Consider the following 16,505-nt stretch of genomic DNA (forward strand, 5'->3'; position numbering starts at 1 on the left):
CAATCATCCGGGCACTTTTGGGGGCCTTAACGTGCCCGAAAACTCTCGAAAATTGGCACGCACATTGGAACCTGCGGCCATTAGGACGCCGCTGAGGCTGGGACCCGGGCGTGGCACAGGGGCTCTACGGCGCCCCCTGGAAAATTGTCAGAAAACTTGATGTATAGCTCACACATACTTGCACGTATTCATATGAAACTCGGTACACATATAGAACTCATTGAGCTGAACAACTTCCGCACAGCATGTCATAGGCTCCGCCCAACAGGAAGTCGGCTATTCAGGGCTGTTTAAAAAGCGCATGCTCTGGAATTTGATATACTCCTCTGAGGATTTCCATACGATTGCCACCAAACTCGGTGAACATGATCTCAAGACATTGGGGACGCTAAATTGCGAAGATATTTTTGATATGTCGAACGGTTTGCCCGTGGCGAGGCGATGAAGTTATGGCGAAAAATGAGACCCAGGAAATGCCTAATAACGTCCACATACATTGTATGATGTTGATCAAACTTCAGTGATTTGTTCGTTGTATGATGCCGATCGGATAGATGTGACTATAATGACTGAAAGTTATAGCGCCACCAACTGGCTGCAGGAAGTGTGTCGTTTTCAAAATGCTTTGAATTCAGCATCTTATTTTTACTCGATTTGCTTCAAACTTCACCAGAATAATGTCAAAACACGGCCGATGTAAAACTGTGAAGGCAATATTGATATCTAAACTTATGTTGCCATGGCAACGTGTCAAAGTTGAAAATTCGTTTCTGGTGATTTTGAGGCAGATAACATGTTTAGAATGTCATGAAACTCAACACACATATGAGTATTAATGATAGTTAGACACTGGAAAAAGCTCATAAACGGGCGTGGAAGAGGCACTCTATAGCGCCACCTTTTGTCAAAAATGGGGGGGTTAGTTTTAGCTACAGACACCAAACTCGGTACATAAATTGTTCTTATTAATCCGGACAACTTTCTAATTTACAGTCATTAGCTACGACCAACAGGAAGTCGGCTATATTTATTTTAATGTGGGTTTTTTTTAAAAACAGGCTGTAAACAAATTAATACTCCTCCAAGCAGAAACACGGAAATCACACCAAACATTTTTTCTCATGATGCCAAAATACTGAAGATGCTAAATTGCGGACGGATTTCGGATATCTTGAAAGATGATTTAATGGCAATTTATTAAAGTTACAGTAAAAAAGAGAATTATTATTTTTTTTTTTTCTTTTAAGAGCAGCTTCCAAACACTTCATAAAAAATTACATACACAGAACAATACAGTCTGAGGATATGTGATTAATTTCATGAATTTACAATGCACTATGCTTAGGAGAAAATTAAAAAACTATCAGAGAGCTGTTAAGACTGCTTCTGAGTGAGAGATCCCTGCCAGCCTGCATCTGAGTGAGGGGTGGGGGTGGGGTGGGGTGGGCTGTGAGTGACTGTGTGAGTGACTGTGTGGATTGAGGCAGTGGGTGAGAGAGAGAAAGAGAGAGAGGGTCTGTTTTTTAAAATCTTAAAAAAAATGCTTATAAATCATTAAAGATTTTGATGACACTTTATAATAAGGTCTCATTTCTTAACATTAGGAAATGCATTATTTAACGTGAACTAACAATGAAAAATATATTTTTACAGCATGTTAATTCTTCCATGATAGTATGAACTAACAAAGAACATTTTTTTTTAAAGCATTTATTAATCTTTTTAATGTTAGAAAAATAGTCATGTTTAAAAGATAAACTTTAAAATTTAATAATATATTAACACATTTTGGAATTAATATTGAACAACATTAAATGGTATATAATTATTAATGATTATATATATATATATAATGATAGCTACAGACACCAAACTCGGTACATAAATTGTTCTTATTAATCCGGACAACTTTCTAATTTACAGTCATTAGCTACGACCAACAGGAAGTCGGCTATATTTATTTTAATGTGGGTTTTTTGTTTTTTTAAACGGGCTGTAAACAAATTCATACTCCTCCAAACAGAAACACAGAAATCACACCAAACATTTTTTATCATGATGCCAAAATACTGAAGATGCTAAATTGCGGACGGATTTAGGATATCTTGAACGGTGTTTTAATGGCAATTTATTAAAGTTACAGAAAAAAGAGAAAACTTTTTTTTTTTTATCTTTTAAGAGCAGCTTCCAAACACTTCATAAAAAATTACATACACAGAACAATACAGTCTGAGGATATGTGATTAATTTCATGAATTTACAATACACTATGCTTAGGAGAAAATTTTAAAACTATCAGAAAGCTGTTAGACTGCTGAGTGAGAGCTCTTGCCAGCCTGCATCTGAGTGAGGGGTGGGGGTGGGGTGGGCTGTCAGTGACTGTGTGGATTGAGGCAGTGGGTGAGAGAGAGAAAGAGAGAGAGAGGGTCTGTTTTTTAAAATCTTAAAAAAATGCTTATAAATCATTAAAGATTTTTATAACACTTTATAATAAGGTCTCATTTCTTAACATTAGGAAATGCATTAATTAACTGAACTAACAATGAAAAATATATTTTTACAGCATGTTAATTCTTCCATGATAGTATGAACTAACAAAGAACTATTTTTTTTAAAGCATTTATTAATCTTTTTAATGTTAGAAAAATAGTCATGTTCAAAAGATAAACTTTAAAATTTAATAATATATTAACACATTTTGGAATTAATATTGATCAACATTAAATGGTATATAATTATTAATGTTTATATATATATATATATATTGATAGCTACAGACACCAAACTCGGTACATAAATTGTTCTTATTAAGCCGGACAACTTTCTAATTTACAGTCATTAGCTACGACCAACAGGAAGTCGGCTATATTTATTTTAATGTGGTTTTTTTTTTAAACAGGCTGTAAACAAATTCATACTCCTTCAAGCAGAAACACAGAAATCACACCAAACATTTTTTCTCATGATGCCAAAATACTGAAGATGCTAAATTGTGGATGGATTTAGGATATCTTGAACAGTGTTTTAATGGCAACTTATTAAAGTTACAGTAAAAAAGAGAAAACTTTTTTTTTTTTTCTTTTAAGAGCAGCTTCCAAACACTTCATAAAAAATTACATACACAGAACAAGACAGTCTGAGATATGTGATTAATTTCATGAATTTACAATACACTATGCAGAGGAGAAAATTTAAAACTTATCAGAGATATCCTGTCACTGTGCTTCTAATGTGTGCGGTAGGTGACTGGGTGGGTGACTGACTGTGTGAGTTCAGTGAGTGTGGAGGGGGAGAGAGAGAGAGAGAGGGTCTGTTTAAACTTCTCAATAAAATCCTTAAAAAATGCTTATAAAGCATTAAAGGTTTTGATAACACTTTATAATTAAGTCTCATTTGTTAACAGTAGGGAATGCATTAATTAACATGAACTAACAATGAAAAATATATTTTTTACAGCATGTTAATTCTTCATTGATAGTATGAACTTACAATGAACTAACAATGAACAAAATATTTGTAATATTAGAAAAATAGTCATGTTCAAAAGATAAAACATTAAAATGTAATAATATATTAACACATTTTGGAATTGATTTTGATAAACATTAAATGGTATATATTTATTAATGATGTAAATTAACAACAGTTAAATAATGTTGTTTTTTAACATTGGTTAATTCACAAATAACATTAAATATTAACAATATATTTTTTACTTTATTCATTTGTGTTAGAAAAAATTATTCATGTTAGTTAATGGAAAAATAAATCATTAAAAAATGCTTATAAATCATTAAAAGCTTTGGTAACTATAATAATTTCTCATTTGTTAGCATTAGTAAATGCATTGACTAACATGAACTACCAATGAAAAATATATTTTCACAGAATTTAAAGTTTTATATGTTGTTCTGTGTGTGTGTGTGTTTCACAGAGTTGATGGTTTGGATTAACCCTTTAATTGCCGTATCCCTTAAAACCAAACTGCCAGAGGGTTACTGTGATGCGTTTGCTCGCTGGGCACTGTTTTATCGATGCCACCGGGGTGGCGTATGCTGACGGCTTGGGCCCGTCATCGCTGCTTGCAGCTATATTTATTATTTTTTTTTATTATTTTTTATTTCGACTATCCGGGTACTTTTGGGGGCCTTAACGTGCCCGAAAACTCTTGAAAATTGGCACACACATTGGAACCTGCGGCCATTAGGACGCCGCTGAGGCTGGGACCCGGGCGTGGCACAGGGGCTCTACGGCGCCCCCTGCAAAATTGTCAGAAAGCTTGATGTATAGCTCACACATACTTGCACGTATTCATATGAAACTCGGTACACATATAGAACTCATTGAGCTGAACAACTTCCGCACAGCATGTCTTAGGCTCCGCCCAACAGGAAGTCGGCTATTCAGGGCTGTTTAAAAAACGCATGCTCTGGAATTTGATATACTCCTTTGAGGATTTCCATACGATTGCCACCAAACTCGGTGAACATGATCTCAAGACATTGGGGACGCTAAATTGCGAAGATATTTTTGATATGTCGAACGGTTTGCCCGTGGCGAGGCGATGAAGTTATGGCGAAAAATGAGACACAGGAAATGCCTAATAACGTCCACATACATTGTATGATGTAGATCAAACTTCAGTGGTTTGTTCGTTGTATGATGCCGATCGGATAGATGTGACTATTATGACTGAAAGTTATAGCGCCACCAACTGGCTGCAGGAAGTGTGTCGTTTTCAAAATGCTTTGAATTCAGCATCTTATTTTTACTCGATTTGCTTCAAACTTCACCAGAATAATGTCAAAACACGGCCGATGTAAAACTGTGAAGGGAATATTGATATCTAAAATTATGTTACCATGGCAACGTGTCAAAGTTGAAAATTCGTTTCTGGTGATTTTGAGGCAGATAACATGTTTAGAATGTCATGAAACTCAACACACATATCAGTATTAATGATAGTTAGACACTGGAAAAAGCTCATAAACGGGCGTGGAAGAGACACTCTATAGCGCCACCTTTTGTCAAAAATGGGGGGGTTAGTTTTAGCTACAGACACCAAACTCGGTACATAAATTGTTCTTATTAATCCGGACAACTTTCTAATTTACAGTCATTAGCTACGACCAACAGGAAGTCGGCATTATTTATTTTAATGTGGGTTTTTTTAAAAAACGGGCTGTAAACAAATTAATACTCCTCCAAGCAAAAACAAGGAAATCACACCAAACATTTTTTATCATGATGCCAAAATACTGAAGATGCTAAATTGCGGACGGATTTAGGATATCTTGAACGATGATTTAATGGCAATTTATTAAAGTTACAGTAAAAAAGAGATTTTTTTTTTTTTTTTTATCTTTTAAGAGCAGCTTTCAAACACTTCATAAAAAATTACATACACAGAACAATACAGTCTGAGGATATGTGATTAATTTCATGAATTTACAATACACTATGCTTAGGAGAAAATTTAAAAACTATCAGAGAGTTGATATACTGCTTCTGAGTGAGAGATCCCTGTCAGCCTGCAGCTGAGTGAGGGGTGGGGGTGGGGTGGGCTGTCAGTGACTGTGTGAGTGACTGTGTGGATTGAGGAGCTGGGTGAGAGAGAGAAAGAGAGAGAGAGGGTCTGTTTTTTAAAATCTTTAAAAAATGCTTATAAATCATTAAAGATTTTGATAACACTTTATAATAAGGTCTCAATTCTTAACATTAGGAAATGCATTAATTAACGTGAACTAACAATGAAAAATATATTTTTACAGCATGTTAATTCTTCCATGATAGTATGAACTAACAAAGAACAGTTTTTTTTAAAGCATTTATTAATCTTTTTAATGTTAGAAAAATAGTCATGTTCAAAAGATAAACTTTAAAATTTAATAATATATTAACACATTTTGGAATTAATATTGATCAACATTAAATGGTATATAATTATTAATGATTATATATATATATATATATATATAATGATAGCTACAGACACCAAACTCGGTACATAAATTGTTCTTATTAATCCGGACAACTTTCTAATTTACAGACATTAGCTACGACCAACAGGAAGTCGGCTATATTTATTTTAATGTGGGTTTTTTTTAAAAACAGGCTGTAAACAAATTAATACTCCTTCAAGCAGAAACACAGAAATCACACCAAACATTTTTTCTCATGATGCCAAAATACTGAAGATGCTAAATTGCGGACGGATTTAGGATATCTTGAACGGTGTTTTAATGGCAACTTATTAAAGTTACAGAAAAAAGAGAAAACTTTTTTTTTTATCTTTTAAGAGCAGCTTCCAAACACTTCATAAAAAATTACATACACAGAACAATACAGTCTGACGATATGTGATTAATTTCATGAATTTACAATACACTATGGAGAGGAGAAAATTTAAAAACTATCAGAGATCTCCTGTCACTGCGCTCCTAATGTGTGCGGTGGGTGACTGACTGTGTGAGTTCAGTGAGTGTGGAGGGGGAGAGAGAGAGAGAGAGAGAGTGAGAGAGAGAGAGAGAGGGTCTGTTTAAACTTCTCAATAAAATCCTTAAAAAATGCTTATAAAGCATTAAAGGTTTTGATAACACTTTATAATTAAGTCTCATTTGTTAACAGTAGGGAATGCATTAATTAACATGAACTAACAATGAAAAATATATTTTTTACAGCATGTTAATTCTTCATTGATAGTATGAACTTACAATGAGCTAACAATGAACAAAATATTTTTAATATTAGAAAAATAGTCATGTTCAAAAGATAAAACGTTAAAATTTAATAATATATTAACACCTTTTGGAATTGATTTTGATAAACATTAAATGGTATATATTTATTAATGATGTAAATTAACAACAGTTAAATAATGTTGTTTTTTTAACATTGGTTAATTCACAAATAACATTAAATATTAACAATATATTTTTTACTTTATTCATTTGTGTTAGTAAATTATTCATGTTAGTTAATGGAATAATAAATCATTAAAAAATGCTTATAAATCATTAAAACCTTTGGTAACTATAATAATTTCTCATTTGTTAGCATTAGTAAATGCATTAACTAACATCAACTACCAATGAAAAATATATTTTCACAGAATTTAAAGTTTTATATGTTGTTTTGTGTGTGTGTGTGTTTCACAGAGTTGATGGTTTGGACTAACCCTTTAATTGCCGTATCCCTTAAAACCAAACTGCCAGAGGGTTACTGTGATGCGTGTGCTCGCTGGGCACCGTTTTATCGATGCCACCGGGGTGGCGTATGCTGACGGCTTGGGCCCGTCATCGCTGCTTGCAGCTATATTTTGAATTGTTTTTAGCTTTATTTTTTTTTGTTTTTCATTTAAATGTTAAGGTTTGGAAATTAGTTGTATGCATTTGTCATTTTTATTCATTCCTTTTTAAAATGTGTCCTACACATGTAATTGTACTGCTTTTTATTTTGTTTTGTATTTTGCAGTTCCGAAAAATACATTGAAAACCCACTCTAATAAAGGCCGTTATGGAAAACAAAACATGTGTCTTTGCTTTTCAGTGTTATGTCTATAAAGCTCTCAGCACATTTAGCCTAAAAAAATAATTTTTGACCATGAAACTCTGAAAACTAATCTCTCTGCTTATCACTTAATAAGAAAGCTGCTAAAACAACCATATTGATGAAAAAACAATGACTTTGATGTAAGGGTTACCTCCCGGTTATTCTCTGAAGTTGACATTTATACGTGTAATAATTTATTTCAGTACATTTTTTTATTTTATTTTTATTTAGATGTGTATGTAAAATTTTTATCTATTTGTTTTTTCTTCATATTTACATTTTTTATGTGGAAAAAAATGATAAATATGTCTTATTTATCATTTATGTATTTATTATGTTTTGGCCTGATTATTTTAGTAGAATATTACTGTGTTTTGTATTCTGGTTGTGCATGTATTTTATTGCTTTGCATTAACCCGAGTCACATATTGTTCTTGTAAACAATATTTCTGTTGTATGTATCCCCTGTTAATGTTATGTGCTAAATAAAAAAATAAAAAAAATCTCGCTGACTGGACTTTTAGTGTGTTGGTGCGAAAGGACCTGTTTCTCCGCCCATTTGGGGCGGGAGTCTTTGGATGCTTTGTACTGATTGGTTCCGATCCGACCAATGAGAGCTCAGCGGGTAAAGCGACAACAAGCAGAATTTCAATTTGAATTCAAACGGCTGAGAGAGATTTGCGCCGGGGTGTGTTTTTCTGCTAATTTAGTGTAATTCTCAGATCCTAAAAGGTATGTGTTTATTTATGTACATCAACTGTAAGTATGATAATTTATGCTTTATTTCTTGACGTTAAGGTAAAGCTTTTTGTATGGATTTGTTCGTATATTTTGTAAAGTCATCGGCTAATCGCGATATATTTCAGCAACGGTTTGTTTTCGTCGATACACGTTAAAGTACATGTGTTTATTGGTAATTTGCAGTTTATTAATATAATTATGCGCTTGATGGGCGAAGTTATTTGACTAGATTATATTAACTATCTTTTTAAAATGTTGTGTTTTTTCGGACTTGGTTTAAAGAAGAATTACACGGGATCCATGAACAAAGAGGTAAGATTATAAACAGTTGGAGATAAAGGCTAACGTTACGTCTGTATTAATCCTGATCATTTATATTCCTCTCCGTCCAGGCTAACGTTAGCTTTTTCAAGCGTTTTCCAAGTTTCTCATCCACACTGAAACGTGTGTCTTTGCTTTTCAGTGTTATGTTATTATTAGGTGTAAAACCTTATAAAAGCTCACTGAGATGAAATAGATATGTAACGTTAATTCTAGTATCTCATTATTCACTGACGCTTCCAGATCGCCATCACTCACAAATGAACGTTATATGCTTGATCTAAAACGCAACTGCCCTCATGTTTGTCTCAGGACCAACGTTGCTATTGTGAGTAAACGTCCTGTCATATTTACAGTGCTGTAATCTGAAGAGTGTACAGTGTAACATCATGAATAGTATATAACAGACACAATACCAATATAAACATACACTGGTGGCCGAAATGAATAGAACACTAGTATTTTCAGCTAAAAATTGTTAGTTGTTTCTGTTTTTTGCTGTAGTGTGTCAGCAGGAAATATCAGTTTACATTTCCAATTGTTAATTTTGCCATTAATAGAAATAACACAGTGAGATTTTTGTCTGACAGCAGCCAGTGCTCCACACAGAGATCTGATCTGATCATCATCCAGTCTGTCATGAAGAAACTGAAGAAACGTCTCCAAGATGCTTCAAGAGACCTACCTAAGATACATTACAGTACTGTTAAAAGTTTTAGGCACTTGTGTAAACATGCTGGAAAATGTCATAAATAGATTTTCTTTATCAGTTAACTTTTAACTAAATGCGTTTAAAGCAGCTTTTGCCCTCGGTGCACTTGCTCATAGTTTTTCAGGTAGGTTTCTTGGAGATGTTGCCACAGTTCTTCTGGATTTCGTCTCAGTTTGCTCTGTTTCTTCATGTCATTCCAGACAGACAGAGGTGCGTTTACCAAAAGCTTCGTTAGCTATCTATGGTCGTAAGTTCCATTGAACTCTATTGGTAACGATGGAACTTGGGACCATAGTTGCTTTTGGGAAACGCACCCCTGGATGATGATGAGATCAGATCTCTGTGTGGAGCGCTGGCTGTTGTCAGACAAGAAAATCTCACTGGATTATTACAATTAATGGCAAAATGAATGTTTGGAAATGTACAGCAAACTATTTTTAGCCGGTGAAAATACTAGTGTTCTAAAAATTTTGGCCACCACTGTATATATCTATTGGTACAACATGCATCAAATGACTAAACGTGTTATCGTTTTCAAATACCTCCGTTTTAAACAGTTCACACTACAATGCAAAAAATGTGTTTTCACATTCATCCACTTTGGAGGATTTTCAAAAAGCTCAGTTTTACTTGACAAAAACGCCATCTCTATGTGGACGGAAGGTCAAGGCGATAAGAAAAAGATGTTTTCAAACAAACAAGTTAATATCCACTTGCAAGCATGCATATGCAGCCCAAGCTACGTGTTATTGCTGTTCAGTACAGTACCTTATCAGCGATTTAGTTTGAGTGCTGAATGCATTGTTCTTAAACTACAACCGCTTTGTTTTGGATTGCACATCTCTCATTAGCTCTACAGTCATGTGTATCTTTTGAAAGTCCGTTCATGTTTTTCTCTTGGTTCCTCTGCAGAATACATTGTCCCGTCTCCCTGTTATGTCTGGGAAACGGGTCCACACCAACAGTATGGATGGGGAGCAACAGCAGCCTGCGCAGGTGTGTTTTTAGTCTGTTCAGATTTCTTTTCCTTATGCTTTTATCACAAGTTTTCATCTTTGGATTATTTAGAATATATTTAATGGAAAAATATCCCCATTTTTCTTCAGAAGAAAATGCGCAAGATAGATACAGAACCGTCTCAGAGGTTCAGACCTGCGGCTAGTGTTGTGCCTCCAAGACGCCCTGTGGCTGTCAAAGCTCCTGGTAAGTTATACTGAAATTTAACATCTCGGTTTAATTTTGGGGCCATTTGACTTAGCAGATGGGGTCTTCATGTTGTATCTCTTCGTTTCCAGTCAAAGCTCTTCGTCCAACTGGAGCTGCGACGGTGGCCGTTGCCCCCGCAAGAGGTATTGCAAAACACATGCTTTATCTGATCATAAACACAAAAAATCTCACTTAACACTACTAAAATCAGGTCATTAGCACAAACTGTGGGTTAAAATATATTCAATCTGCAAATATCAATGAGCACCATCAATATTATAACCACAGTAAATGAAAAATGTGAATATGCCAATTTAACCTCAGCTTTGTCTTTGCATCAAGGTGACCAGAGAAAACCTGTTGCAGCAGTACCTAAAGGTAAAACATACATGCATATGTGGGTCAAACATTTTGGACTGCAAGTAATATAATACAGTATAATAGACTAATGGCTAATTTATCCACTTTCAGCAGCTGCAGGTTTAGGTGCGTCACGGAGGCCAGGATGGGACCTGAAGGGCAAAGTGAGTGACATGGAGAACAAAGTCCATAATTACCAGAGCAAAATAAAATCAGTAAATCTTGAAAACGATCATCTGAAGGACTCTATAACCAAAGCTCAAAAGCATAAGGCTGAAATCGAAGATGAGAACAAAGGTCTCAAAAAGCGTGTCAGGTAAGCATGTTAAAAATAACTCCATAATGAATCAGAACCTGGTGGTCTTTTATTTATTTGTCTGAGAATATTCCTGATTCTGTTGTAGGGATTGTGAAGAGGACCTGGAAAAGCTGGCTACTGTGAAAGAAGACCTGGCGCAAACCTCTACGGAGAGAGATGGTCTTAAGAAAGACCTCAGCAAGCTAAGCGAGGAGCATAAGGTTTTGGAAGGACTCAGGGATCACTTGGAGTCTGAACTCCGCAAAATACAGGTAAACATTCATACAGCCACATTTACACCTTTAATTAACATCCACTTTGTGTATTCTGATTCTGTCTAAATCTTCCTGTGTCTTTCTCAGACTCAGCTCGCCATTCAGGCCTCTACACTGAGGCAGTGTCAGGACAGTTTAAAGGAGAGCCAAGAACTGGTCAGGAACCTTGAGGAAACAGAGGCCCGTCAAAGAGAAGAGCTCCACCTTGGAGAAATGGAGCGAAGGAAGCTCCACAACACTATTCAAGAGCTGAAAGTGAGCTTACATAGATTTGTTTGGAGAATATAAAACTACTGTTTATTTGGTATGTGACACCATGAAGTGATAAATCATAACCATTTATGACGGAAACGAGTAATAATACATTCTGTTGGTTGCTTGGTGTCTGTATGTCACATTATGTTGGGTAACTTTTCTTAAAGTGATATTTTCCACTATACCCTCTTTTTAGGGCAACATCCGAGTGTTTTGTAGGGTCCGCCCACTGCTGACTGGCAATCAGCCTGATATTCTGCACATCCAGCTGCCGGCCCATGACAACAAGGCTGTTACCCTTGCCAAAACAGAAGAGGTAAATGCTTCTCAGCATGCTTCTGTCGTATTGATGTTAAGTTTGGTATTGTCTCGTGTAGCCAGACCAAAGAAGACAGAAGGCCTGGACCTTATCACAGCTTTCATTGGCCAAGGAGCACCTGAGACTCTGACTGACATGTAAAGCAATTGATGTTTAGAGCATGTAATTGTGAAGTTGATGTCTCTACAAAAACACACCAGCATGCAACCAATAAATCTGAGGCTGAAACTAAATTTGGTATAACTTAATGCATGTGACCAACAGCCTTTTAAATTCCCTCTTCTCTTCCTCAGTCTCACACAGGGCGCACCGCTGACACTCAGAAGAGCTATAACTTCAGCTTCGACCGTGTGTTCGGGCCGCGTGACTCTCAGCGTGAGGTTTTCGAAGAGATCTCCCTTCTGGTACAGTCTGCTCTGGATGGGTACAACGTTTGTTGCTTTGCTTATGGCCAAACCGGCAGCGGGAAGACCTTTACTATGGAGGGGGGTGATCTGGAGGACTTGTGGGGAGTCATTCCACGTGCTGTCCAGCAGATCTTCAAGTCTGCCAAAGCACTCCAAGAGCAAGGCTGGCAGGTAAGAGCAGCGTTGAAGTGTTTTTTTTCAGGGCATTCACTGAGTGGTATTTTTTTGTTGCCACCTCATAGTTTGTTTATTAATGGACTGTTTCTGTGTTGGTATTTTTAGTACACCTTCACTGCCAGCTTTGTGGAGATCTACAATGAGACTCTTCGAGATCTTCTTTACACTGGAAAACCAAACAAGAGACCTGAGCATGAGATCAGGAAGGTCTCCAATAATGAAATCACAGTTACCAACCTGACTTACCAAAAGGTCAACAATGAAGATGAGGTACTGCTCATTTATAAATCACATTTGATATTAAGATAATGCTACTCTCAAATTCAGAGTAATCTGTGTTGTATTTGATCTGTTCACACATGAGTGTGCAGTTTATTAATGTTTATTTCTTTCCTCATGTCTCAGGTGCAAAACTTGATCATGCTGGCAAACCAGAACCGGTCCACAGCCCGCACAGGCATGAACGATCACTCTTCACGTTCTCACTCTGTGTTCCAGCTAGACATAGAGGGGCAGAACTCTGATCGAGACACCAAGTGCAAGTGTAAGAATCACAGAGTACCTTGATTTAATAGATAAACGGCACTTCATAAAGGGGATGGAGGTCCAATTAAGAGTAGTCTCAATTAGGTCTGTCAATTTGTATTTCGAATATTCGTTGGATTTAAAATAAAAATCCACATTCATTGCAAAAACGTTGTATTCAAATTTTATATTAGCCAGGCAGCCTTGTCAGTGGCGGACTAAATGAGATGACGATGTAAGTGCCATTGCTTTTTAATGTTTTTGTTAGCCTATCCAGTTGATTTCAAAAAGAGAACATCATTGCGGAGGTGATGTTGTTTAAGTCTAAACTGAAACCAAGCCGTTCAGACTGAATGCATATTTTGCGCGTCTTCTAGAGCAGTGGTTTTCAAACCAGTCCTGCGAGCACCCCCGACACTGCACATTTTGTAAGTCTCTCATATCTGACACACCCATTTCAGGTCTTGCTGTTTCTACTAATGAGCTGATGAGTTGAATCAGGTGTGATAGATGAGGGAGACACAAAAAGGCTGTTTCTCAAACGGAAGGCTGCGTCCTCCGGAGGTCGCATTTGAGGCTGCATACGTCATAAAGATCATCTTATTTTAGAATATTAATAGTTTTAAATTTGACCATTATTCTTAGTTGAGTGTAAATTGTTGTAATATGCTTTTGGCTTGCAAATGAAATGCTCAGTTTACTGAAATAAACCAGGCTTGATGACGTATGCAGCCTACAAATGGGACCTCCAGAGAATGCAGCCTTCTGTTTGAGAAACGGCCATCATGTGCATGGGTGCTCACAGGACTGGTTTGAAAACCACTGTGCTAGAGGGATATCTATCACCGTTGCACTCGCGTCTAGCACAAGAGAGCCGCATGTTCAGAAAGGCATGTAAAATTAATTCAGCTTTTTAAAAACATGTCTCAAGACTTTATTGCGGTCTTTTTCCCATCCCACTGCATCTCATGTTTTTAAATGAAAAAAGCACTCTGCGATTTGCTTTCGTCCCTTTGTATTAAACTGTGCATACATGATGCTGTTTTGTTCATAGGCTAATTAAGTAATTATATTTGATTTATAAACATTATGCACTTTCACAGATAGTCATGTTTTTATTTTTTTTTATTTTATAAAGGTGCATTAATATTTTGCTCAATGCACCCAAAAGACAAAATCTTTTTCCCCCCTAATTAAAATGATGCCTTTTGAATTCGAATATTGATGATATTTAAGTGCAAAATTCCAATTTAGTTTTTCAGCCATTTTGACAGCCCATATTGAGTTTGTTCATAGTTATATTTGATATTGATGCCTGACTTTAATTGTATGATTGATTATTATTGATTGCGTTTCAGCCGTGCTGTGTCTGGTGGATTTGGCCGGTAGTGAGAGAGTGCAGAAGAGTCAGTCTCAAGGAGAGCGATTCAAGGAGATGACCGCCATCAACTCTTCCCTCACCAACCTGGGAATTGTGATCGCCGCTTTGGCCAACAAGGTATGTTTTTAGCTTACTATGTGAACCCAGTTCTGAGTTATTGGAGACTATATCACTCTCAATATCATAGTTTATTTTCAAAACCAAAATTACAGTCTTCTAGATTTCTTGGTACATTATGCATTATAAGTAGCGAGCTACAAATGTTGTCTTCAGTTATATGACTATGATTTATCACATTCATTTTCCTTTGGAACATCTACAGGAGAACTTTGTTCCCTACCGTAACTCAAAGCTCACGTACCTCCTCCAGAACTGCCTCGGAGGCAACAGCAAAACGTAAGTACATGCTTGTTTTATAGCACAAGATGATATTTTCTTTTAGGGCTTTGCAGAATATAGTTCTTATGATTTTAAGGAATATGTGACTCATTTCTTTTCCTCTGTACAGTTTGATGTTTGTGAATATATCACCTGAGGAAGAGAGCTTCAGTGAGTCGCTGAATTCTCTGCGCTTCGCCAGCAAGGTGAATGATCTCATGGGATGACATTGTTGTTTTTAGATCATGAAAGTCTCCTAATCTTCAACACCGTCTATAACTCACATTTATTGTGTTGCAGGTGAACGACTGTGTCATCGGAACAGCCTCAGCTAATCGGAAGTAGTTCAGCTGTGGTCATTTTTAAAAAAAAGTTTTAAACTTTCTTTTATCATCATCATCTCTCCTTTCTTTCATATATTTTTATATTTCTGTGATGCATTTTTAATGTTCTATCTTACTAGCAAACTATTTTTATTAATGTTTTAATAACCACCAAATGCAAATTTCACTGCATCTTGGAAGGGGATCAATAAAATGTCTATTTTGGCATGTAATGCAGTGATGAGCCTCATTATGATGCCAAGTGGACAAAGTTTGGACTTTTGTTCTTGTGGATATAGTTTGTAGTTTTATGGAAATGCAAATGAGAATTGTTTATAAGTTATCATGGTAATCAGTTTGTCAAAATACTTCAATAAAACTGAAATAAATTTGAACAAACTCTGAAAGCTTCTTTCGATGTTTAAAAGAGATCCCATGGTAATTATACCCATAATATAATTAAAGTAATAATCCTTTGTTACTGGTTAAACATGCAAATCAGTGCACAAATGTACTCTTCCAGAATAAAATATGAATCTTCTGTGGTCCATAATTTTAAGGATTGGTTTTATTTTTTGCTTGAATTTTTTTTTTTAAGTTTAAACATTACAATTACCATTTGAATTGATTAATTTGAAACCCACCAGAATAAAATAACGAAGGAAACTCAAGAGTGGATAGTTTTAGATGAAGCATAGCTAACTGCTCTGTTGTTGTTGTTGAAGGCTGGAACAGTGATTACAGTTTTAATAAGATGGTTATATTTTCTATGGTTTTCAATCCTCTCAAACAGCACTTGTTGCCATGACAATAGCACAAAATAGGATCCAGTGTTTGCTTCCCTTTTTAGTCGGCCGAGTCTAGAGCAGCTGTCTGGGATTTCTTAAAGGCGAAACCAGACTCATGTCAGTCCACCATTACACTCGGCATTCCGGATCGGTGGGAAACCTCGATCTATCATCATGAAAACCCCTGTTTTGAGTGCCTGACGGACACATTTAAATCGGTAAGATATCTTGCTTGATAAAAAGAGTCTGATTTATGATACGATCCCCTTCCGTGCTTCTTAAGGCCACACGGATCGGTTTGGCAGCGGCTGGCTAATGTAAATAAGAGCCGTGCGCGAGCCCCTGATTTCAGACGCGAGCTCTTTTAAACCGGGCTCTGAGAGTTTATACGCGGCGAATATGATTTTAATACACGCTGACAGAGAGCTCGCGCAAGCCACAGACTGTTTGTTGACCAAACACCAATGCAACTTTGAAGGATAGCGAAA

The 16,505-nt window shown here is 36.1% G+C and overlaps 1 protein-coding gene across 3 annotated transcripts; it reads left to right on the forward strand.

Annotated features, from left to right (window-relative positions):
• The first annotated feature begins 8,189 nt into the window (after window positions 1-8,189).
• Window positions 8,190-15,785, forward strand: LOC306885243 (carboxy-terminal kinesin 2-like). Of its 3 annotated transcripts, XM_079441649.1 has the most exons (18): window positions 8,207-8,283; window positions 8,575-8,604; window positions 10,238-10,321; window positions 10,432-10,528; window positions 10,621-10,674; window positions 10,874-10,909; window positions 11,003-11,055; window positions 11,134-11,207; window positions 11,296-11,461; window positions 11,552-11,719; window positions 11,916-12,035; window positions 12,332-12,616; window positions 12,728-12,892; window positions 13,028-13,166; window positions 14,506-14,645; window positions 14,851-14,924; window positions 15,037-15,112; window positions 15,207-15,785. In XM_079441649.1, exons 2-18 carry the CDS (start codon window positions 8,593-8,595, stop codon window positions 15,249-15,251), a joined length of 1,788 nt encoding a protein of 595 aa, XP_079297775.1. In that variant the 5' UTR covers window positions 8,207-8,283; window positions 8,575-8,592; the 3' UTR covers window positions 15,252-15,785. The 3 variants fall into 3 exon arrangements, with proteins under 3 accessions (XP_079297774.1, XP_079297773.1, XP_079297775.1); XM_079441648.1 differs by having other exon boundaries at window positions 8,190-8,283; window positions 11,003-11,207; XM_079441647.1 differs by having other exon boundaries at window positions 8,190-8,283; window positions 8,578-8,604; window positions 11,003-11,207.
• The last annotated feature ends 720 nt before the right edge of the window (window positions 15,786-16,505 follow it).

Source organism: Barbus barbus, assembly GCF_936440315.1.
Source record: "Barbus barbus genome assembly, chromosome: 19".
In the NCBI taxonomy this organism is placed as follows: Eukaryota; Metazoa; Chordata; class Actinopteri; order Cypriniformes; family Cyprinidae; genus Barbus; species Barbus barbus.

Bases quoted from the DNA above. Each gene is read 5' to 3' on its own strand.
- LOC306885243 (XM_079441648.1), top strand. The intron at 10,675-10,873 runs GTATTGCAAAAC...CTTTGCATCAAG, and splicing joins GGCCGTTGCCCCCGCAAGAG to GTGACCAGAGAAAACCTGTT. The intron at 13,167-14,505 runs GTAAGAATCACA...ATTGCGTTTCAG, and splicing joins TCGAGACACCAAGTGCAAGT to CCGTGCTGTGTCTGGTGGAT.